This window comes from Oncorhynchus keta, chromosome 20 (genome assembly GCF_023373465.1).
Source record: "Oncorhynchus keta strain PuntledgeMale-10-30-2019 chromosome 20, Oket_V2, whole genome shotgun sequence".
Classification (NCBI taxonomy): domain Eukaryota; kingdom Metazoa; phylum Chordata; class Actinopteri; order Salmoniformes; family Salmonidae; genus Oncorhynchus; species Oncorhynchus keta.
This window is the reverse complement of record NC_068440.1, coordinates 5,836,502-5,860,974: the sequence shown is the minus strand read 5'-3', so window position 1 is coordinate 5,860,974 and position 24,473 is coordinate 5,836,502. Positions and strand designations below refer to the sequence as shown.

Below are 24,473 nucleotides of genomic sequence, written 5' to 3'. Positions count from 1 at the left end.
ATGTACCTTTAAGTAATTTAGCAGACACTCTTATTATCCAGAGCACCTTACAATTAGAATGTTAGGTATTATTTTAAAAGCATAATATTTTAGAACAACACCACCCACATATTTGACATACACAGACTAGGGTTAGGGTTAGGGTTAGGGATAATTTGGGATCAATTTGGGATCATTTTGACCTCAAGAAGAAACAAAAAGCCACAATCATAGAAAAAAAAGAATAACTTAATTATCATCAAAACACCATTAGACATGTGCATAATGTTATCTGTGTTTGTTTGTTTTTTGTTAAAAGAGGAGGTTGACATGAAATTAACTGTGACTTGGCAAACTGAACGTCGCTCCTGACCAAGAACTCTCATTACTATGCATTAAATATAGTTTCAGGCTTGGATAAGCAGGACGTTCTTCAGGATTTGTCCTCGCTTTTGTAATGTTTCGCACTGATAAGAAACATGTCACCTACAGTAGAGTATAGTCTAAGTACCTGGAAAGTCAACAACTCAAGACTTGTGTCCTTAGCCACAGTTTAGCACTAGAATTGTTTGACTGGAAACCAGTGGTGTTAAGGACTACTTAAGTCGTTTTTTAGGGATATGTACTGTACTTTACTTTACTATTTATATTTATGGCAACTTTTACTTTTATTTCACTACATTCCTAACAAAAATAATTGTACTTTTTACCCCATACATTTCCCCTGACACCCAAAAGTACTTGTTACATTTTGACAGGAAAATGGTCCAATTCACACACTTATCAAGAGAACATCACAGGTCATCCCTACTGCCTCTGATCTGGCCGATTCACTAAACACGAATGCTTCGTTTGTAAATTATGTCTGAGTGTTGGAGTGTGCCCCTGGCTATTCATAAATAATAAAACAAAGGTAAAACATTGTCTGGTTTGCTTAATATAAGGAAGTTGAAATTAGTTTTACTTTTAATACTTTTAGACTTTTACGTTAATATTTTACTAGGTGACTTTTTTACTTGATTCATTTTCTATTAAGGTATCTTCACTTTTACGTGACCATTGAGTACTTTTCCCACCACTGCTGGAAACCAATGAGAGTGGTAAGAACTTGCGTCGGAGTAGATGGCTGCCATTTTACGATCCCCTAAACAATTGTGCTATTGAGTGTATTTTCGCGTTATTTGTAACTTATTTGGTACATAATGTTTCTGCCACCATGTCTTATGACCAAAAAGAGCTTCTAGATATCAGGACAGAGATTACTCACCCCGTACTGTAGGAATATTTGTTCTTTAATGAGTTGGATGGGAAGGATTTACTGACACCTGACAAGGCCCTCATCCCTGTCATTCGCAGGAGAAAGAGACAGAGATATCGGGGGACGAAGGTCTGGGTGCCTTGTAAAGATCCGATGGTGAGTGGGTAATCTCCCTTTACCATCGGTCCTATTAGCCAATGTACAATCAATGGACAATAAAATAGACCAACTACGATCACGTATATCCTACCAACGGGACATTCAAAACTGTAATATCTTATGTTTCACCGAGTAGTGGCTGAACGATGACATGAATAACATACAGCTGGCGGGTTTTTACGCTTTTTCGGCAGGATAGAACAGCGGCCTCTGGTAAGACAAGGGTTGGCAGTCTATGTATACTTGTAAACAACAGCTGATGCATGAAATCTAAGGAAGTCTCAAGGTTTTGCTCGCCTGAGATAGAGTACCTCATGAAAAGCTGTAGACCACACTATTTACCAAGGGAGTTTTCATCTATATTTTTTGTAGCTGTCTTTTTACCAACACAAACCGAAGCTGGCACTAAGACCGCATGCAATTTCTACCAGCATGTTAAATGTGCAACCAGAGGGGGAAAAACACTCTAGACCTCCTTTACTCCATACACACAGAGATGCATACAAAGCTCTCCCTCGCCCTCCATTTGGCAAATCTGACCATAATTCTTTCCTCCTAATTGCTGCTTACATACAAAAACTAAAGCAGGATGCAAAAGTGACTCGGTCAATAAAAAAGTGGTCAGATGAAGCAGATACTAAGCTACAGGACTGATTTACTAGCACAGAGTATGGAGTATGTTCTGGGATTCTTCTGATGGCATTGAGTAGTACACCACATCAGTCATTGGCTTCATCAATAAGTGCGTCGATAATGTCGTCCCAAGTGACCGTACGTACATACCCTAAACAGAAGCCATGAATTACAGGCAACATCCACACTGAGCTAAAGGGTAGAGTTGCCGCTTTCAAGGAGCAGGACGCTAATAAGAAATCCCGCTATGCCCTCCGACGAACAATCAAACAGGCAAAGCTTCAACACAGGACTAAGATTGAATCGTACTACAATGGCTCCTGTCGCTCATTGGATGTGGCAGGTCTTGCAAACTGTTACAGACTACAAAAGGAAGCACAGCCACGTGCTGCCCAGTGACACAAGCCTAACAGACAAGCCAAATTGCTTCTATGCAAGTAACACTGAAACATGCATGAGAGCACCAGCTGTTCCAGACGACTGTATGATCATGCTCTCCTTAGCCGATGTGAGTAAGACCTTTACACAGGTCAACATTCACAAGACCGCAAGGCCAGATGGATTACCAGGACTTGTACTCCGAGCATGTGCTGACCAACTGGGAAGTGTCTTCACTGACATTTTCAACCTGTCCCTGACTAAGTCTGTAATATCAACATGTTTCAAGCAGACCACCATAGTCCCTGTGTCCAAGAACACTAAGGTAACATGCCTAAATGACTACCGACCCGTAGCACTCACGTCTGTAGCCATGAAGTGCTTTGATAGGCTGGTCATGGCTCACATTGACACCATCATCCCAGAAACCCTAAACCCACCCCAATTTGCATACTGCCCCAACAGATCCACAGATGATGCAATCTCTTCAATTACCTTGACACCGGTGCCCCCACACATTGACTCTGTGCCGGTACCCCCTGTATATAGCCCCGTTATTGTTCTTTTACTGCTGCTTTTAATGATTTGTTTTTTTTATCTCTTACTTTTTTTTAGGTATTTTCTTAAAACTGCATTGTTGGTCAAATAAAATTGGATTTTATTTTGATTTGATTTATTGCACTCAACACTATCCTTTCCCACCTGGACAAAAGGATGACCTATGTGAGAATGCTATTCATTGACTACAGCTCAGCGTTCAACCCCATAGTGCCCTCAAAGCTCATCACTAAGCTAAGGACCTTGGGACTTAACACCGTCCTCTACAACTGGATCCTGGACTTCCTGAAGGGCTGTCCTCAGGTGGTGAGGGGAGGTAACAACACATCCGCCACGCTGATCCTCAACATGGGGCCAGTCAGGGGTGCGTGCTCAGTCCCCTCCTGTACTCCCTGTTCACTCATGACTGCATGGCCAGGCACGACTCCAACACCATCATTAAGTTTGCAGATGACACATCAGTGGTAGGCCTGATCACCGACAACAATGAGACAGCCTATAGGGAGGATGGTCAGAGACCTGGCAGTGTGGTGCCAGGATAACAACCTCTCCCTCAACGTGATCAAGAGAAAGGAGATGATTTTCGACTACAGGAAAAGGAGGACGCAGCACGCCCCCATTCAACGGGGCTGTAGTGGAGCAGGTAGAAAGCTTCAAGTTCCTTGGTGTCCACATCACCAACAAACCATCATGGTCCAAACACACTAAGACAGTCGTGAAGAGAAAACGACAAAGCCTATTCCCCCTCAGGAGACTGAAAAAATATGGCATGGGTCCTCAGATCCTCAAAAAGTTCTGCAGCTGCACCATCGAAGCCATCACTGCCCGGTATGGCAACTGCTCCGCCTCCGACTGCAAGGCACTACAGAGGTAGTGCGTACGGCCAAGCTTCCTGCCATCCAGGAACTCTATACCAGGTGATGTCAGAGGAAGGCCCTAAAAAGTGTCAAAGACTCCAGCCACCCTAGTCATAGACTGTTCTCTCTGCTACCGCACGGCAAGCGGTACCAGAGCGCCAAGTCTAGGTCCAAAAGGCTTCTTAACAGCTTCTACCCCCAAGCCATAAGACTCCTGAACAGCTAATCAAAGGGCTACCCAGACCACTCTTATGCTGCTGCTACTCTGTTTATTATCTATGCATAGTCACTTTAACACTACCTACATGTACATATTACCTCAATTACCTTGACTAACCGGTGCCCCCCGCACATTGACTCTGTACCGGTATCCCCTGTATATAGCCTCGTTGTTGTTATTTTACTGCTGCTGTTTAATTATTTGTTACTTTTATTTATTTATTTATTTTTTTTACTTTTAACTTATCTATTTTTTACTTAACACTTATTTTTTCTTAAAACTGCCTTGTTGGTTAAGGGCTTGTAAAGTAAGATCTACACCTGGCGCATGTGACAAATACAATTTTATTTGGTTTGATTTGAAGACCCCTGTTAACATGCCCAATTATCATGCATATTAATTAAGAGAGTGGGAGATTAAACTTGGTTCGGTCCATGGAGAAATTATACAACTCATTTCCCTCCATTTCTCACCTGTCGCGGTGGAACACCCAACTGTCCCAAGGACACCAGAGTCAAAGAGGGAAATGCCTTTTTTTTCCGGTAACACCCTGTACTCACACCAAGTGTGAAGGCACTGTTGGACAATGCAAAGGCTTTGTAGGAGATCTTTATCACCTGCCTTATCATCCCACACATTTCCTGTTGTAGGCCACTTTTATGTCTATGAGAGAGATAAGCCGAGGTAGAAGATACCATAGTAGAAGCAATAATTGTAGCAATTGAAATAGCCAGTGGTGCTACTACTGATACAGTAGATCTCTAATGGGTTAGTGTAGATCATGGTGCTAATTTGAAATGTCTTCTTTTTGAGTAAATGGGTAAAATTGTAGTAGACTATGTTGTATTTTTGATTATCTGCCCTACACACTCCCATCTACAGCGTATGAATGGCAGGTTTACCATGTCAATAAAGCTATCAGAATCTAGCCTAATTAATACATTTACATTTACATTTAAGTCATTTAGCAGACGCTCTTATCCAGAGCGACTTACAAATTGGTGCATTCACCTTATGACATCCAGTGGAACAGCCACTTTACAATAGTGCATCTAAATCTTTTAAGGGGGGTGAGAAGGATTACTTTATCCTATCCTAGGTATTCCTTAAAGAGGTGGGGTTTCAGGTGTCTCCGGAAGGTGGTGATTGACTCCGCTGTCCTGGCGTCGTGAGGGAGTGTGTTCCACCATTGGGGAGCCAGAGCAGCGAACAGTTTTGACTGGGCTGAGCGGGAACTGTACTTCCTCAGTGGTAGGGAGGCGAGCAGGCCAGAGGTGGATGAACGCAGTGCCCTTGTTTGGGTGTAGGGCCTGATCAGAGCCTGGAGGTACTGAGGTGCCGTTCCCCTCACAGCTCCGTAGGCAAGCACCATGGTCTTGTAGCGGATGCGAGCTTCAACTGGAAGCCAGTGGAGAGAGCGGAGGAGCGGGGTGACGTGAGAGAACTTGGGAAGGTTGAACACCAGACGGGCTGCGGCATTCTGGATGAGTTGTAGGGGTTTAATGGCACAGGCAGGGAGCCCAGCCAACAGCGAGTTGCAGTAATCCAGACGGGAGATGACAAGTGCCTGGATTAGGACCTGCGCCGCTTCCTGTGTGAGGCAGGGTCGTACTCTGCGGATGTTGTAGAGCATGAACCTACAGGAACGGGACACCGCCTTGATGTTAGTTGAGAACGACAGGGTGTTGTCCAGGATCACGCCAAGGTTCTTAGCGCTCTGGGAGGAGGACACAATGGAGTTGTCAACCGTGATGGCGAGATCATGGAACGGGCAGTCCTTCCCTGGGAGGAAGAGCAGCTCCGTCTTGCCGAGGTTCAGCTTGAGGTGGTGATCCGTCATCCACACTGATATGTCTGCCAGACATGCAGAGATGCGATTCGCCACCTGGTCATCAGAAGGGGGAAAGGAGAAGATTAATTGTGTGTCGTCTGCATAGCAATGATAGGAGAGACCATGTGAGGTTATGACAGAGCCAAGTGACTTGGTGTATAGCGAGAATAGGAGAGGGCCTAGAACAGAGCCCTGGGGGACACCAGTGGTGAGAGCGCGTGGTGAGGAGACAGATAATACAATGTACTGTTCTTTGCTCTGACGCAGAGAAATACAGAAAGATTAGAGAGGGGAGGGATTGGTAAACTAAGTTTTGTTTCTTCCATAAACACAACTTCACCTAGTGAAAAAAACAGAGAAACATGGAAAAATGCCAAATGCAATAACTACATTGTTAATTGAATAGGACCATATTGGCTTGTTGGTCTTAGATGTGGCAGATTGCTCGGAGTAAGTTTCGCTTTATCATGAACAAGCCCTAAAGCTTCCCTAAAGGTGTGGGTAGAGCTCCTTTTACAAAGATATGTTGCATGAACTCAAGTGAAATACAAACAATGTCACTTGAGGCATTCTCAAAATGTGTTCACTCGATGTGATTTGCGTGCACAAGTTCCTGCAAACTGTGAGAGTGGTGGGGCAGGTCAAATGCAAATTCTGCCATTTAAAGTGCTGATTTGCATAGCTAACTATTGTTACTAACAAGGTTTATTTTTTATTTCACTAGGCAAGTCAGTTTATAAGAACAAATTATTATTTACAATGGCGGCCTACCAAAAGGCAAAAAAGACCTCCTGCGGGGACAGGGGCTGGGATTAAAAATGAAAGAAAAATATAGGACAAAACACACATCATGACAAGAGAGACACCATAACACTACATAAAGAGAGACCTAAGACAACAACATAGCATGGCAGCAGCACAACATGGTAGCAGAACAACATGGTAGCAGCACAACATGGTAGCAGAACAACATGGTAGCAGCACAAGACATGTTGCAAACATTATTGGGCACAGACAACAGCACAAAGGGCAAGAAGGTAGAGACAACAATACATCACGCGAAGCAGCCACAACTGTCAAATCAAATCAAAGTTTACTTGTCACGTGCGCCGAATACAACAGGTGTACAACAGGTAGACCTTACAGTGAAATGCTTACTTACAGGCTCTAACCAACAGTGCAGAAAGGGTATTAGGTGAACAATAGGTAAGTAAAGAAATAAAAACAACAGTCAAAAGACAGTGAAAAACAGTAGCGAGGCTATACAGTAGCGAGGCTACATACAGGCACCGGTTAGTCAGGCTGATTGAGGTAGTGTGTACATGTAGATATGTGACTATGCATATATGATAAACAGAGAGTAGCAGTAGCGTAAAAGAGGGGGTGGCGGGTGGTGTGTGGCGAGACACAATGCAGATGCCTTTTTTGTCAGTAAGAGTGTCCATAATTGAGTCTTTAAATTAAGAGATGGAGCTAAAACGGTCCAGTTTGAGTGTTTTTTCTGCAGCTCTTTCCAGTCGCTAGTTGCAGCGAACTGAAAAAAGGAGCAACCCAGGGATGTGTTTGCTTTAGGGACCTTTAACAGAACGTGACTGGCAGAACAGGCGTTGTATGTGGAGGATGAGGGCTGCAGTAGGTACCTCAGATAGGGGGAGTGAGGCCTAAGAGGGTTTTATAAATAAGCATCAACCAGTGGGTCTTGCGACATGTATACAGAGATGACCAGTTTACAGAGGAGTATAGAGTGCAGTGGTGTGTCCTACAAGGAGCGATGGTTGCAATTCTGATGACCGAAGGTAAACTGTTTATAGTCACTGAACTATTTCTGCGCACTTGCAATGGTTTCTCTATTGTACTTGCAGCCACTCTAGTTAAATCCAATGAAGTAAAACGTAAAACAAGTTCTATTTTATTTTGAGAATGTATTTACAGTTGAAGTTGGAAGTTTACATACACCTTAGCCAAATACATTTAACCTCAGTTTTTCGCAATTCCTGACATTTAATCCAAGTAAAAATTCCCTGGTTTAGGTCAGTTAGGATCACCACCTTATTTTAAGAATGTGAAATGTCAGAATAATAGTTGAGAGAATTATTTATTTCAGCTTTTTACTACTTCCATCACATTCCCAATGGGTCAGAAGTTTACATACACTCAATTAGTATTTGGTAGCACTGCCATTGAATTGTTTAACTTGGGTCAAATGTTTTGGGTAGCCTTCCACAAGCTTCCCACAATAAGTTGGGTGAATTTTGGCCCATTCCTCTGACAGACTTGGTGTAACTGACTCAGGTTTGTAGGCCTCCTTGCTCGCACACACTTTTTCAGTTCTGCCCACAAATTTTCTATAGGATTGAGTAGGGGCTTTGTGATGGCCACTCCAATAACTTGACTTTGTTGTCCTTATTAAGCCATTTTGCCACAACTTTGGAAGTATGCTTGGGGTCATTGTCCATTTGGAAGACCCATTTGCGACCAAGCTTTAACTTCCTGACTGATGTCTTGAGCTGTTGCTTCAATATATCCACATATTTTTTCTTCTCATGATGCCATCTATATTGTGAAGTGCACAAGTGCCTCCTGCAGCAAAGCACCCCCACAACATGATGCTGCCACCCCCCTGCTTCACAGTTGGGATGGTGTTCTTTGGCTTGCAAGCATCCCCCTTTTTCCTCCAAACAGTCATGGTCATTATGTCCAAATAGTTATATTTTTGTTTCAGACCAGAGGACATTTCTCCAAAAAGTATGATCTTTGTCCCAATGTGCAGTTGCAAACTGTAGTCTGGCTTTTTTATGGCAGTTTTGGAGCAGTAGCTTCTTCCTTGCTGAACTGCCTTTCAGGTTATGTCGATATAGGACTCGTTTTACTGTGGATATAGATACTTTTGTACCTGTTTCCTCCAGCATCTTCACAAGGACCTTTGCTGTTGTTCTGGGATTGATTTGCACTTTTTGCACCAAAGTACGTTCATCTCTAGGAGACAGAATGTGTCTCTTTCCTGAGCGGTATGACGGCTGCGTGGTCCCATGGTGTTCATACTTGCGTACTATTGTTTGTACAGATGAATGTGGTACCTTCAGGTGTTTGGAAATTGCTCCCAAGAATGAACCAGGCTTGTGGAGGTCTACTTTTTTTCTGAGGTCTCTGCGGAATTATTTGGATTTTCCCATGATGTCAAGCAAAGAGGCACTAAGTTTAAAAGTGGCCTTGAAATATATCCACAGGTACACCTCCAATTAACTCAAATGATGTCAATTAGCCTATCAGAAGCTTCTAAAGCCATGACCTAATTTTCTGGAATTTTCCGAGCTGTTTATAGGCACAGCCAACTTAGTGTATGTAAACTTCTGACCCACTGGAATTGTGATACAGTGAATTATAAGTGAAATAATCGGTCTGTAAACAATTATTGGAAAAATGACTTGTGTAATGCACAAAGTAGATGTCCTAACTGACTTGCCAAAATTGTAGTTTGTTAACAAGAAATGTCTGGAGTGGTTGAAAAACAGTTGAAGTCGGACATTTACATACACTTAGGTTGGAGACCATTGTAACTAGTTTTTCAACCACTCCACAAATTTCTTGTTAACAAACTATTGTAAGGGGATGGGCTGGTGCAAGTCGGTTAGGATATCTACTTTGGTGCTTTAGGTGCCAAGGATTCGGACATGTTGCAGCAGTGTGTAGAAGGGAGATCCCATGATGTGAGAAATGTGCAGGAGGGCATAGTCAGATGGAGTGTACAGTTGGGATAGAGAAAGCACTGTGTGTCAACTGTGGGGATGCCCGTGCAGCTGGGGATCTGACGTGCCCTGTGAGAGAGGTTGAGATTGCCAGAGTTTGAGTGGGGCAGAAAGTTTCCTATGCTGAGGCAGTGAAGAGAGTAGAGGATAACCCAAGGGTGATTGAGTCGACTTGGAGGCCCCCAGTGAGTATGCCTGAGGGATGAGCCAGAGAGGATGAGTTTGAGTAAGGTTGCTATGGTGATCAACTGCACTGATGGAGTGGAAAATCACAGATGACAGATTATGTAGTTGCAGCAGCAGAGAAATATTTGAATGTGAGAGATTTTCATCTAGAAGATCTACAGGAAGTTTTGAGAAAGAGGTTCCTTCCTCCCAGGCAGATGGGCCGGGTGTAGGATTGTTTAGGGCCAAACGTAAGGGGATGGGGTGGTGGGTTTTAGGGGATACTGTTTAGGTGCAGGGTTTGATGGTGGTGCAGTTGAAGTTTTTCCCATTCCCCATTTTCCTTTTTTTTGTGACCAAAACGTGTAATCCGCAGCAATAGGCAACACAGCATCTAGTCTGCCGGAAAGCCACATGAAGAAGAAGGCAGGTCTTGGGCGATGGTCTTCCACAGCTTCAGATAAGGTGTTGTTCAGCCAGGCAGTTCAGAAAGGCTGGGCAGTATCGGAGGGAGCTTCGATGGCACAGAGAGGGAGCAGCGTCAGTCAGTTTCTTAGACAGGCCCGGAGCTCTTTATCAGGCACCTCGCTCATTGTCTCCTCCTTCTCCTCTGTCGGTAGGCTGGATAGTCTACGACTGTGTCACGCCCTGACCTGAGTATTCTTTGTTTTCTTTATATATTTTGGTTAGGTCAGGGTGTGAAGAGGGTGGTATGTGTGTTTTTGTCTCATCTAGGGTTTTGTATGTCTAGTTGTGCTTTGGTCTCCTCACTACGACGATCGTGACAGACTGAAGTGTAACACCCACCCGTGTTACACTGTGTCTGTCTGAAGTTTAAGGCACTTTAACTCACCTTGTACAAAAGGTTACAACGGTTCTCCATAGTTATTTATCAAAAGTAACCAATATCTGGACTCAATAGACAATATCTGCACACATCTGCATTTACAAATGCTATAACTTGTGGCATTAATAGAACAAACATTTTCTTTTCTTTATAACAAATCAGTTTATTTATGGATAGTACTGCTGAATTTAAGAGTGTATATGTCTTTATTCCACTGTCTTATTGAATAAGATGGCACCTTATTTGTAGGACAATTCTGAGTTTGGGAATTGTGATTTATTATGGTATGCCTTAAATTCAAGATATGGACTGTGCCTCCCATCATTGCTCTCTATGCTTGTACTATCCCCTAGTGGATAAATGTACAACTACAGTCCCATAGAAGCCGGAAGTGACGTATTTGACAATCAAACGCGGTTGTCTTCTTTGAAAGAGGCTGTTGACTCGTCGGAACAACACATTTACAAGTAAAACAGACACGTAGCTACGATAAGTCACAGCTGACAATTGTAAGGACACCATTTTACACCGTAAGTTGATGTATTTTTTTTTTTTTTTTTTACATTTCACTAGCGTGCTTCACAGTATTTAATTCATCATTTAGCAAGCTAACACGTTAACTAGCTAGCTATGGCTAACATAATCACGCCGCTTGTTTAATTTAGCTAAGCGGGAGTCGACGCTATCCAAGTCTAGACCTTTCATGATTCTCTTTGGTATACAATTCATTTAAACACGTTTGTATTTCTTGAATAACTAGCTAACGTTAGCTTAGTAGCCCTCGGTCGAGACTCAATCCCATTACACAGAAGAGTCGTTGAACTCATTCGTCTTCGGTACTCAATAGTGTGCAATTGTAGCCAATCGGCAGGCACGCCCCCCCCTCTCCGAGCCTATCGTTCAAACAAAGGTTAAAACGGTGTGTGTTTTGAATTTGTGAGATTATTTTTGATGTGATTTGAAAGTACAGGGATGTATGTTTCTAGAAACAGTACCGCATTTGAGAAGCGATTCACGTGTAGATGGAAGTATTTGGCTGTTTTGGCTTCCAGAGCCAATTCTCATTTAAACAACGTGCAAGGTCCTTGGACCATAATGAGTAACATTAAGCTCATTTAAGTCCATTATTGGGCTAGCAAATTAGTAGCTAGCATAACAAGGGTGCTGTTAATTACATTGACATAGTCCTATTTTAAAGTGAACTGTGTGGTAAAAACAAACGAAAAGCTAAAGAGCTGTTTCTTTGTAATTCAAGCTGGCCTTGCCTTTTAAATGAGGACTCAACTCTTTTGCCAGTTCACTTCACCTTTTTTGTGATCCGAGTCATCTTTGCAGTCACATTGCTCTGTTTAGAAAGGGATCAAGATCTTTTCCCAACATTCACTCAATACACTGGGTTTTTACAAAGTGCAGGACCAGCTGTTCCATCAGAATGTGTTATTGGACAGCTAGATATACCATATACCTACTTACATTTTGAAAGCTAATCGATTGCATTTGCTTAAAAGATTAGTCATAATAATTGTAATCAGAAGATACTTTTAACTTGTAAATATTATTGTTAACAGATTACTTAATGCTGTAATTGAAAATTGTACACCCAATGTAGGCTACCATCCATCATCCCTTTAAGGGTACAAAATCCATTTTTAGCTCTGTTGTGATTCTCACCAAATAGGTTGACTTTTCACACTATTCAACCCCCACAATTGAATAAACAGTTTATGAAGCTCTCTTAGCCTATAGATCACATATTGCAAACAAATAATCTGAACTGAAAACTCCTGCATTTTAGAATTTCTGTGCATCCTTGACAATTACTAATCATGTTTTTTCTACAATACTGCTCATTAGAGGTCGATGTATTATGATTTTTCAATACCGATACCGATTATTGGAGGACCCAAAAAGCCGATACCGATTTAATTGGCCAATTTTTTTTTTACATGTTTTTTTATTTGTAATAATGACAATTACAGCAATATTGAATGAACACTTATTTTAACTTAATATAGTACATCAATAAAATAAATTTAGCCTCAAGTAAATAATGAAACATGTTTAAATAATGCAAAAACAAACTTTTGATGAAGAAAGTAAAAGTGCAATATGTGCTATGTAAGAAAGCTAACGTTTAAGTTCCTTGCTCAGAACATGAGAACATATGAAAGCTGGTGGTTCCTTTTAACACGAGTCTTCAATATTCCCAGGTAAGAAGTTTTAGGTTGTAGTTATTATAGGAATTATAGGACTTTTTCCCTCTATACCATTTGTATTTCATTAACCTTTGAATATTAGATGTTCTTATAGGCACTTTAGTATTGTTCGAACCAGCAACACAACGACAACAGCCACCATCGAAGCAATGTTACCCATGCAGAGCAAGGGGAACAACTACTAGAAGGCTTAGGGCGAGTGACGTTTGAAACGCTATTAGCGCACGCTAACTAGCTAGCCATTTCACTTCAGTTACACCAGCCTCATCTCGGGAGTTGATAGGCTTAAACAGCGCAATGCTTGAAACACAACGAACAGCTGCTGGCAAAACGCACGAAAGTGCTGTTTGAATGAATGTTTACGCGCCTGCTTCTGCCTACCACCGCTCAGTCAGATACTTAGATACTTGTAATGCTCAGTCAGATTATATGCAACGCAGGACACGCTAGATAATATCTAGTAATATCATCAACCATGTGTAGTTAACTAGTGATTATGATTGATTTTTTTTATTTTTATATGATGATTGCTAGCTAGCAACTTACCTTGGCTTACTCCATTCGCGTAACAGGCAGTCTCCATGTGGAGTGCAACGAGAGAGAGGCAAGTCGTTATTGCGTTGGACTAGTTAACTGTAAGGTTGCAAGATTGGATCCCCCGATCTGTCGTTCTGCCCCTGAACGAGGCAGTTAAACCACCGTTCCTAGGCCATCATTGAAAATAAGAATGTGTTCTTAACTGACTTGCCTAGTTATATAAGGGTATGTAAAAAATATTTAAAAAATTGGTAAATCGGCGCCCAAAAATACAGATTTCCGATTGTTATGAAAACTTGAAATCGGCCATTCCGACTTAATCGGTCGACCTCTACTGCTCATCATAATTTTCTCTTTTTTGTGACACCAATGTGAAGGGCTATGGCAGGGGAAACGGTGTTGCAGTAGCCTAGTGTGTGGTGTGGGAATAAGGACAAGTGAACCTGGGGAGCTTTGTGTTCTAATTGCCCTGAAACAGAACGGAACTCTGACCCCTCAAGAGCTACAAAAGCAAACCAAACTGAGACCATCTCGAGAGGTGGTCTGAGTTCGGTTCGCTTTTATGGCTCTTGAGAGGCCGAGTTCCAACACTGCAGAAAAATTAAGCGAACTGTCTGAAAGAGACCAAGTGTGAAAACACCTGTAGTCATATAGCAGACCACTCTTATCCAGAGCCCACAGTTTTATACTTTTTGTACTGGTCCCCCGTGGGAATCAAACCCACAACCTTGGCATTGCAAGTGCCATGCTCTACCAACTGAGCCACACGGGTTAATGCCTCCCCCAAATATCTTTAGCTTGGTTTAACAAATCTTTTCAGTAAAGCACTATCCTTTTGATTTTTATATTTGATAAAAGCTTCTTGTGCAAATTTGCAAATGAGTGCTTGCTTACCGGTGAACTCCATTGTGCCACACCCCCTCTCACCCTTTGACCTCCCTCCCCATTCCCTTCCTCCACTTTGAGTCCCTCTTCCCCTCCCTAGGTCCCATATGGCTACACCCTTACCTCAAAAGGGGCCTGGTCTGGCTGGTATGCTCTCCCAACAGCAGCAGTCCCACCTGCCCCCAGGCTTAGGCCCCGGCCAGCCTGCCATGCTCCCTCAGGGAGCCCTGAGAGAAATCTCCCCTGTGTTCCTCTGTCGAATCGGCCAGGAGACCGTCCAGGACATCGTCACACGCACCATGGAGATCTTCCAGATCACACGAGCCACACAGGTAATGCCAGTGTTTCCCAAAGGTTTGACACATTAATTTTATACATTATGCTTTCACATCATTTGTATTCAAATCCATGTCTCATTTAAATGTCTGCTGTTATGGGGGTTTGGGGAGAAATATTTCACCTGATGAAATTAAGGTTAGTTAAAGAATGTGCTGTCTGCCCCCCCCATAGAGATTCAAAATAATACTGTTTATAGTGTGTGTGTGTATGTATATATATATGTATGTAGTACCAGTCAAAAGTTTGGACACACCTACTCATTCAAGGGTTTTTCTTTATTTTTACTATTTTCTACATTGTAGAATAATAGTGAAGACATCAAAACTATGAAATAACACATATGGAATCATGTATTAACCCCAAAAATATACTTTATATTTGAGATTATTCAAAGTAGCCATCATTTGCCTTGATGACAGTTTTGCACACACTTGCCATTCTCTCAACCAGCTTCATGAGGTAGTTACCTGGAATGCGTTTAAATTACAAGTGTGCCTTGTTAAAAGTACATTTGTGGAATTTATTTTGTTCTTAATGCGTTTGAGCCAATCAGTTGTGTTGTGACAAGGTAGGGGTGGTATACAGAAGATAGCCCTATTTGGTAAAATACCAAGTCCATATTATAGCAAGAACAGCTCAGAAAACAATGCAAAACGACAGTCGTTTCTTTCAGACATGAAGGTCAGTCAATGTGGAACATTTCAAGAACTTTGAAAGTTTCTTCAAATGCAGTCGATAAAACCAAGCGCTACGATGGAACTGGCTCTCATGAGGACCGCCACAGGAAAGGAAGACCTCAAGTTACCTCTGCTGCAGAGAATAAGTTCCTTAGAATTACCAGCCTCAGAAATTGCAGCTCAAATAAATGCTTCAGAGTTCAAGGAACAGACACATCTTAACATCAACTGTTCAGAGGAGACTCTGTGAATCAGGCCTTCATGGTCGAATTGCTGCAAAGGAGACTCACAGAGGAGACTCTGTGAATCAGGCCTTCATGGTCGAATTGCGGCAAAGAAACCACTACTAAAGGACACCAATAATAAGAGACTTGCTTGGGCCAAGAAACACGAGCAATGGAAATTGGACTGGTGGTAATCTGTCCTTTGGTCTGAGTCCAAATGAGACTTTTTGTTCCAACTGCCATGTCTTTGTGAGACTCAGAAGGTGAACGGATGATCTCCGCATGTGTTGTTCCCACCGTGAAGCATGGAGGAGGAGGTGGCGGGATGGTGTGGGGGTTGCTTTGCTGCTGACACTCATATATTTAGAATTCAAGGCACACTTAACCAGCATGGTTTCGACAGCATTCTGCAGCAATACGCCATCCCATCTGGTTTGCGCTTAGTGGGACTGTCATTTGTTTTTCAACAGGACAAGGACCCAACACACCTCCAGGCTGTGTAAGGGCTATTTGACCAAGAAGGAGAGTGATGGAGTGCTGCATCAGATGACCTGGCATCCACAATCACCCGACCTCAAACCAATTGAGATGGTTTGGGATGAATTGGACCGCAGAGTGAAGGAAAAGCAGCCAACAATGCTCAGCATGTGTAGGCACTCCTTCAAGACTGTCGGAAAAGCATTCCAGGTGAAACTGGTTTACAGAATGCCAAGAGTGTGCAAAGCTGTCCTCAAGGCAAAGGGTGGCTATTTTGAAGAATATAAAATATATATTTGTTTTAACTTTCTTGGTTACTACATGATTCTATGTGTGTTATTTCATAGTTTTGATGTCTTAACTATTTCTTTTTTTTTCTTTTTTTTTACAATGTAGAAAATAATACAAATAAAGAAACCCTTGAATGTATAGGTGTGTTCAAACCTTTGACTGGTAGTGTGTGTTTGAGATATTTTCACACACACTACCATTCAAAGGTTTGGGGTCACTTAGAAATGTCCTGGTTTTCCATGAAAACATACATGAAATCAATTAAAAAATGAATAGGAAATATAGTAAAGACTTTGACAAGGTTATAAATAATGATTTTTAATTGAAATAATAATTGTGTCCTTCAAACTTTGCCTTCGTCAAAGAATCCTCCATTTGCAGCTATTACAGCCTTGCAGACCTTTGGCATTCTAGTTGTCAATTTGTTGAGGTTATCTGAAGAGATTTCATCTCATGCTTCCTGAAGCACCTCCCACAAGTTGGATTGGCTTGATGGGCACTTCTTCTTACGTACCACACGGTCTTCTCTAAATAGTTATTGCATAGGTTGGAGCTGTGCTTTGGGTCATTGTTCTGTTGTAGGAGGAAATTGGCTCCAATTAAGTGCCGTCCACAGGGCATGGCGTTGCAAAATGGAGTGATAGCAATCAAGATCCCCTTTACCCTGTACAAATCTCCCACTTTACCACCACCAAAGCACCCCAGACCATCACATTGCCTCCACCATGATTGACAGATGGCGTCAAGCACTCCTCCAGCATCTTTTTATTTTTCCTGCGTCTCACGAATGTTCTTTGATCTGAACACCTCAAACTTAGATTCGTCTGTCCATAACTTTTTTTTCCAATCTTCCTCTGTCCAGTGCATGTGTTCTTTTGCTCATCTTAATCTTTTATTGGCCAGTCTGAGATATGGCTTTTTCTTTGCAACTCTGCCTAGAAGGCCAGCATTGCGGGTACTATTTAATGAAGCTGTCAGTTGAGGACTTGACACTAATACTTGCCCTCTTGCTCAGTTGTGCACCGGGGCCTCCCACTCCTCTTTCTATTCTGGTTAGTCAGTTTGCGCTGTTCTGTGAAGGGAGTAGTATACAGCTTGGTCAACATCTTCAGTTTCTTGGCAATTTCTCACATTGAATAGACTGACGAGTTTCAAAAGACAGTTATTTGGTTCTGGCCATTGTGAGCCTGTAATCGAACCCACAAATGCCGATGCTCCAGATACTCACCTAGTCTAAAGAAGTTTTGTTGCTTCTTTAATCAGGACAACAGTTTTCAGCTGTGCTAACATAATTGAAAATGGGTTTTCTAATGATCAATTAGCCTTTTAAAATGATCGACTTGGATTGGCTAACACAATGTGCCATTGGAACACAGGAGTGATGGTTGCTGATAATGGGCCTCTGTACGCCTATGTAGATATTCCATTATCAGCCATTTCCAGCAACAAAAGGAATTTACAACATTAACAATGTCTACATTGTATTACTGATTAACTTGATGTTATTTTAATGGACACAATGTGTTTTTCTTTAAAAAAACATGGAAACGTAAGTGACCCCAAACTTTTGAGTGTGTGTGTGTGTATTACCAACATACATAAACACTGCCATTCAAAAAGATACACACTATTTAGCGTCATTCTGTGGTTGTCCTCCCTCTTTCCCCATCTATCAGTTGCCTAACGGGGTGACCCAGAGCCAGGCTGTGTATCAGGACCGCTTCGGGAAACTCCAGGAGCACCTCCGTCAGCTGGCCCTGCTTTTTCGCAAGCTCCGCCTTCTCTACGAGCGCTGTGTTGAGATGACCTCTGACCTGCAGGAAGAACCCTCAGAGGTAGGGCTCAATTAAATCTATGTAAAATAAAAAAATGATTCCATTGACCTTTCGCTCTACTGAGTATCCAAGCTGTACTGGGCTGGCTTGGTTATGCATTCAACATAGTTGCTGGAACTATGCTGGTATGGATCACGTGAAAAATGAAATATCCGAGCCAGCACAGTACGATTCGGGTCGGCCCTCTAGTGTTTGTCTTTCTGGCTATACACAAGCTCTACTTGTTTTTCTGTCTGTCTGTACTTTGTCAGTATATTGTCTTGTAGTTGGTTTATGTGTGCCAATGATGTGATGAACTTAGTGTATCACACATCTGTCTTTCCAGCTGGTGCCATATGTAAGGGAGGAGATGGCCCCTGTGAGAGTGGAGCCCTGCAGTCCGGCTGTAAGCCAGGAGAGACTAGAAGTACTGGAGGTTTGTGACGTGTCCCCTTCGTCTGTATGTCACTGATTCAATATCGTTTGTTGGATGACAACCAATAGTTAGTACAGAGATGTTAAATTTCCTTGAATCTGATTGGGTTCGGTGTGTCATGGTCCCTCTCACAGAAGATGAGGCAGAAAAACCAGGAGATGAAGATTCTGATGGACCAGATGAGGAACCTGTTATGGGACGTCAACGCAATGCTGACACTCAGGAAATGATATCACAGATGAACTCTCCCTCACTGCACTTCACGATGCCCTCCAACTAGGGGCCATGGGTTTTTCCTGACCCAGGAAACTCTTGGCCCTAGTACCTCCAACCATTGTTGTGTGAGACAAGACTGCTAGAAGCTTTTGGTGATCAACCTTTACAGTATGGTGCTTTCAGAGACATGGAATGAACTGAGTTTACTACAAATGTTTTGTACTGTCAGTATCTTTATTTTATTTTTTACTCCGATATTATGAGTTCAGACTTGCCAAGCCTCAGGTGAATTTCCTGCCTTTTGTTTGAGTGGTAAGCACTGACTCAGGACCAGCTAAATAAACTTGAATTCAGTGTTGTGAATTTTACTCGGTGCACAAAAGGCTGATCTAGTATCAGCAAAAAAATCTGCCCTTATTCTAGTCCCAACTAGTGACTGTCACCTGTAAGCTGAGTTGAAGACAATGGGATCTCATCGCCACTGGCAGCTATTTATCTCAGGTGTTTGTGTGTTTTAGCATTATTCTTGAGGTTAGCTTCCTGAGGGTTGGGCAACACCCCCCTGCTTACCTTAAGGGTTAAGAACCTTGCATGCCGACTGCTGAGGAAGTGTGAATCTATTTTTGTACACTGCATGATCTCGGAGAAAGCACAAGCAATAGGTTACTGAGTCTTTCTACAAAATAAATACATTGTGAGAAATGTCTGCTTTGCCTTGGATACTTTTAAGGGTCTGGTGAATGCAGTTGAAGTGATGCTTTGTGATGTCAAGTCTACATGTTTTGAAATCTGCCGTTTGCACTGTTTTAATTGGTCTTATAGTTACGTGGAATGAACCAATCGCTGTGCGACATTCTCAACTCGCCGGTGTACTGTAGAAATACACCAGCTGGAGTGCACTGCACCATTAACTGTCCACTTGGCGCCTTCCTTTGATATGAAGTTCCACTCCATTCAAACCGCAATGGGAGTGAGTGGCATCTTCCACCGAGGACATAAGGCTTCCTCCATATGTTTACTCCTCCAATAGCCTGTTGTCTCAGACCCCTGGAGGCGGAGTCTCTCTTAGCTTTCGGTCCCCTCCCTCCTTTTATCACCAGGTTCTGTCTACATTTAACCACCAGACCAGGCCTCCACACAGTGTTTCTGTCTTGGTCCCTGTCATGCACGTTCCAGGTCCTTGTACTTCTTGCGCAGGACAGACACCTGGTCCTTGAAGAGCAGGGGGTCCAGGCGGAATTGGGAGTGGACCAGGGGCATGTAGCCAAACCATCTGGCAAAGCTGTTCACACACTCCTGTCTCTGGGTAAAGTGCTCTGGGTTGGCCCACGGAGCGCTCATCTTCGTACCCTGGGAGGATGAAAGATGTGGAGAGACGAGGGTTGTCGTACGCACATAACATTAACGTACAGACGGGATGTACAAATGGAATTATGGTTCTGTATACCGTGGGAATGTACGCTAATGTAGACTATTACTGGTGTCACAATTTCTCATTCTTCGTTATAGGCTGATAAGGATGTTGTACAGTGTATTGCCTGTCAGAAAACTAGGGAATTGCTACAAATAGGGTTCTTATCTCCAGTCTGACAGAATCAGACGAGATAACCGCCACTGTGACATATGGTCTGGGATAATCTCATCTTTACAAAAATAAACCGGAGCAAGTTATTGTTATGCAGCAATAACCGACTATCTGTGGCGAGGGATTTAATGATTATTGTTGTATAAAAATACATCTTATAACAGGTTGAACTCTCAACAAGTCTAACCCTAGTTAATAAGCGGTCTATCAAGTCATTCTGTTATTGGTTGATCTTAATTTGACAATGTAATGTAACTTCTTTGGACAAATGTTATGCTTTATATACAGTATCACAACTACAGCAATAAATAACTCAGCCTCACCTGTGGGCTGGGCAGCTCATTGGTCAAATTCACCATCGATGGGTGTCGCCTCACCTGTGGGCTGGGCAGCTCCTTGTACTGCTTCCTCTGGGCCACTTTGATTGGTGGCAGGTGGGTGACGGAGGAAACCAGGAAGTTCATGAGGATGTCCTCACAGTTGGAAGTGCGGTCCACCAGTGCCCGTAGTGAGGGGGGCAGGTAGTGGGAGAACAGGTAGTGATAGTACCTGATGGAGAGGTAATGGAAGGGTCAGAAATAACAAAGTGATCACTAAAATGGCAAGGAAATAGTTGTTGGTTGGGATATTGTACATTAAGCCTGGTAATACAATACATTTACTATGTTTTTCTGTTGTGTGTCAGATCAGCTGTTCACGATGGTAGTCATAGAAACAGAATCCATAGAAAGGGCTGGCAAATTGACTGGTTCATTTGAATGGGAGGCCCGTTCTATGGACTCTATGGTTACAGTACCTGTGGTAGAAGGCTGCTCCCGTCAGAACGATGGAGTATTCGTTAGTCCACTTGGAGGTGTACCCCCACGCATGCTTCACCGGGTCCCAGAAGTGACTCCTAGGGGGGTAGCCCACGATACGCTCAGGAAAACTCCTCCACACCAAGAAGGCAAAGTTTACCTGCGCGAAGAGTGAATACAGTTGCATGGGTAAAGTGTGCGTGTGTTTTCTACCACAGTGTATAGTTGTAATGGAAGGTCATACCTCACTGGTCAGCAGGACTGTATCTTCATCCAGACTCAGTACTGCCTCTGTCTCTATGGCCACGTTGGGCAGGAAACGACTGCTCGTCTGGAGAGAGGGGAATTGAGAGATGGTCATTTCCATTCCTTGTTAAGTTTGACAGTGGTTGGTTTGTGTTTGGGATAATGAAGGAATGACAGGGACACTGTCTGCTCCATTGAGGTCTGTGGCACGGGGAGAGAGAGGATGAGTCAATGTCACGGATGTGTGAATGACAAGCAGTGACAAAGGAAGCATTTTACTCCCATAGATTCAATGTGGTTTGGGGGTGGGGGGGGGGGTAGACTTACAGAGAGAGGCAGACAGGAATGACTTTCATTCTGCCCCTCCTGTAGCCTTACTTGGGATTTGGCGACGTCATTGTCACTCACCTTCCTCCTACCGTCTGTCACGGTGAGGGGGACAGGCATGGGTGGCCATTTACTCCTGTGGGGCGGCGGCTTCTCACTGTTCCACAGGATGATGATCTAGAGGGGGAGGGAATAGAGTGAGACACAATAAGCATAAGGGTTAATAGGCTTAATGAAGCAATATGGAGCAGTCTATTTGCTACCTATGACCTCTTATTCACCAACACACTCACCTGTGAACAGTATTTGGACTTGGAGACCACCTGAAGCAGCTTCATGATTGGCTGAGACTGGGAGACTAACGGAGAGACGGCATGGATGATGGCGGTGAACTCTTGACCTGGACTGACCCCTACAGGAAGGAACGAGGAGGAGAAGTTGGTTAAAGTACAATCTACCATGTACAGCGTTTCATATTTGAAAGTAACATTTACTGTAGGAGACAAATATTAGATTTGCTTTGTATACTTATGATTATAAACTTTATGAAATATACATTTGTGTTTTATTATAGGAGACCCTATAGATGAGGTATAATTATATTGATGAGCCAGTCTAGTCAGGTAGGTCTGAACTAGTCGGGACCAGTCTGGTGTGGTTCCCTACCTAAGCTCAGGTAGTAGAAGGGGAAGTGGGCCAAGTGTGTGGAGTACTCTGGCAGGACGAGCAGGCCTCCTGGTAAGGCGTTCCACATGTACTTATTTCTGGAGATGTGGGAGAACACCCGGTCTTTGATTATCTGAGAGAGAGAGAGAGATGACAAGGTGAGAACGTTTGAGGGGAGAACTCCCTGATGTACCCATTAGTTCAAACATGAATTATCGACGTCCATATGGGCTGGCCAACTTTGTGTGTGTAAAACTGAAGTAATCACCTAAAGAATACAAACACAGCAATCTTAAGTACATGCACTTCCTCACTTTGACCAGCCGGTGCCAGTATAACAACAAAACACCCAATCCAAAACAAGCCCATACAAATGAATCTGAGGTCAATCCATTCTCTCTTAGTTCCTGGGTCGTGTTCGTTAGAGCACATCGCAGCAACAAAAAAAAAAATGCCACGGAAAACAAGCATTGGACAATGGCCAGGTACTGATTCAGTCCGTTTTCTCCCGTTTTGTGCTTAATTAACAGGACTCCTCACCTACCTCCAGTGTGGTGAGGACTATCTTGTCCACGGAGGAGAAGTAAGCCTCCCACAGCATCTGAGTGCGCTGCCTCAGAGCCAGGACCCACTCATTTCCCACCGCGCGCACTGTAGATGGGACCTGGGGCAGAGCGGAAGACGAGGGAGGGTGCAAGTTGAGAGAGCAAAGGTGAGAGGGCAGAGCAGGCAAGGTTTTATCGCGTTGCATACAATCAGAATCTCCCGAATGAAATGTGCTCCATAGAACGACACTGCTCTCTACACTGCCTGGTAAAAGAATACAATGTTCTTACAGTATGTTAAATTTTTACCTGTGGCTGTAAACCTTTTGAACCGCTTAAACAGCCCCTAGCAGTTTATACTTGACTCAACCCACTGACAGTCAATAACCCTTACTATGGAGGAAGACAGGGAAAGTGGTCAGGGACTAGCTACATTATCTCAACCCATCCAGAGTCAAATCCCCTATCAATGGTATTGTTTTGCAAGAGGGAGAGCTTGGGTTCAGGAAAGGTGCCCGGCAGCTATCCTAGCTCACCTCCATCTGTTTATAGCACATGGCTTACCTGAAACCAACATTTCAGGCAAGTTCCATGTTACATGATGACACTACGCTCTAGTAGAGGAAAGTAAAAAGGTTCGCTCCATTGGCACCAAATGAAAATAGCCCAAATTCACCCCGTTCATTCTCCTAAACTACTATGAATGTGTCGGCTAGCTGAAGAAATGGGAAACATACCGAATAGACTCACCTAACCGGTAAGCCTACACCAGGCGATTACTTTGGGTAATTTGATTAGAATTAAATCAAGTTAGTCTAGCAGGGAAGTCTGCATCTTCTACAGTGATGTTAAAAGGCCAGTCAGGTGGCCTGTTGACTCCACCTAGAACCTAGTCTACCATATAACAGTTCTTCTAATGATAGGGACCTGAGGAAGCAAAGGCCCTCCCTCCTCCTCTCACATCTCTTGATCTGAAAGAGAGATTCACCTCTCAGTGGTCTCCTGACTCTCTGATGTGCTTGGACCCATTCAACCTCCTGTCACCAGCTTTATTCCCTCAAAATTCAATTTCCAAATCCCTAACCACCGGGGCACGTGTGTGTGTGTGTACATGCGAGCGCACATGGGCCTAACGTTGTTGTGGTCAATTCCATTTTTAATAGTCAATTCTATGATTTTTAACATGTCCTTTCCAAAATGAAAATGTTTTTTTTATAGGGGGAGGGGGGGTATTGGTTAGCTGAATGTTAGATTATTTCCTGTATCAACTGGGTTCAAACAATTGATTCCAGACCTGTTGTGAACATGCGAGACGCTCGCACGCACGCGTGTGTGTGTGTGTGTTACCTGCAGTAGCAATCGCTCATCTCCTTCTATGACAGCCTGGTTCCACTGGATGACATCAGAGAAGGGCAGCTCCCAACCATTACTGAGCAACACTGGAATACACGCCGCCTAGAGACAGCGAGAGAGAATAGACGGAATACTCTGTTCTCAGCAGATGTACGCGTAAGAGAATCTATCACCTGGGAAATGGGTGAGTCAGTGACAAGAACATAAACGG

The 24,473-nt window shown here is 43.1% G+C and overlaps 2 protein-coding genes and 1 non-coding gene across 7 annotated transcripts in view; 1 reads left to right on the top strand and 2 right to left on the bottom strand.

The window, feature by feature from the left end:
- The first annotated feature begins 10,996 nt into the window (after positions 1-10,996).
- On the top strand, positions 10,997-19,449 carry LOC118399210 (mediator of RNA polymerase II transcription subunit 30-like). Of its 2 annotated transcripts, none has more exons than XM_035795107.2 (5): positions 10,997-11,161; positions 14,370-14,601; positions 17,954-18,112; positions 18,438-18,527; positions 18,662-19,449. In XM_035795107.2, the coding sequence occupies exons 2-5, from the start codon at positions 14,377-14,379 to the stop codon at positions 18,755-18,757; spliced, it is 570 nt and encodes a 189-aa protein (XP_035651000.1). In that variant the 5' UTR covers positions 10,997-11,161; positions 14,370-14,376; the 3' UTR covers positions 18,758-19,449. The 2 variants fall into 2 exon arrangements, with proteins under 2 accessions (XP_035651000.1, XP_035651001.1); XM_035795108.2 differs by lacking the exon at positions 10,997-11,161 and adding an exon at positions 11,200-11,550.
- On the bottom strand, positions 14,083-14,152 carry trnaa-ugc (transfer RNA alanine (anticodon UGC)). Its single transcript has one exon. It is a non-coding gene; the product is annotated as a tRNA-Ala (tRNA).
- Positions 18,959-24,473, bottom strand: part of LOC118399209 (exostosin-1c) — a 79,707-nt gene continuing 74,192 nt past the window's right edge. For 3 of the 4 annotated variants that reach the window (XM_035795104.2, XM_035795105.2, XM_035795103.1), the window contains exons 4-12: positions 24,257-24,364; positions 22,909-23,028; positions 22,365-22,497; positions 21,992-22,110; positions 21,780-21,875; positions 21,370-21,456; positions 21,125-21,285; positions 20,652-20,877; positions 18,959-20,093 (exon numbers count right to left, since the gene is read on the bottom strand). In XM_035795104.2, coding sequence (XP_035650997.1) covers positions 19,905-20,093; positions 20,652-20,877; positions 21,125-21,285; positions 21,370-21,456; positions 21,780-21,875; positions 21,992-22,110; positions 22,365-22,497; positions 22,909-23,028; positions 24,257-24,364 — 1,239 coding nt within the window. In that variant the 3' untranslated portion in view covers positions 18,959-19,904. The remainder of the gene's footprint in view (positions 20,094-20,651; positions 20,878-21,124; positions 21,286-21,369; positions 21,457-21,779; positions 21,876-21,991; positions 22,111-22,364; positions 22,498-22,908; positions 23,029-24,256; positions 24,365-24,473) is intronic. The other variant, XM_052471923.1, reaches the window with a different exon arrangement.

Bases quoted from the DNA above. Each gene is read 5' to 3' on its own strand.
- LOC118399210 (XM_035795107.2), top strand. From the start codon at position 14,377: ATGGCTACACCCTTACCTCAAAAGGGGCCTGGTCTGGCTGGTATGCTC. The intron at 14,602-17,953 runs GTAATGCCAGTG...CCCATCTATCAG, and splicing joins AGATCACACGAGCCACACAG to TTGCCTAACGGGGTGACCCA. The intron at 18,113-18,437 runs GTAGGGCTCAAT...CTGTCTTTCCAG, and splicing joins TGCAGGAAGAACCCTCAGAG to CTGGTGCCATATGTAAGGGA.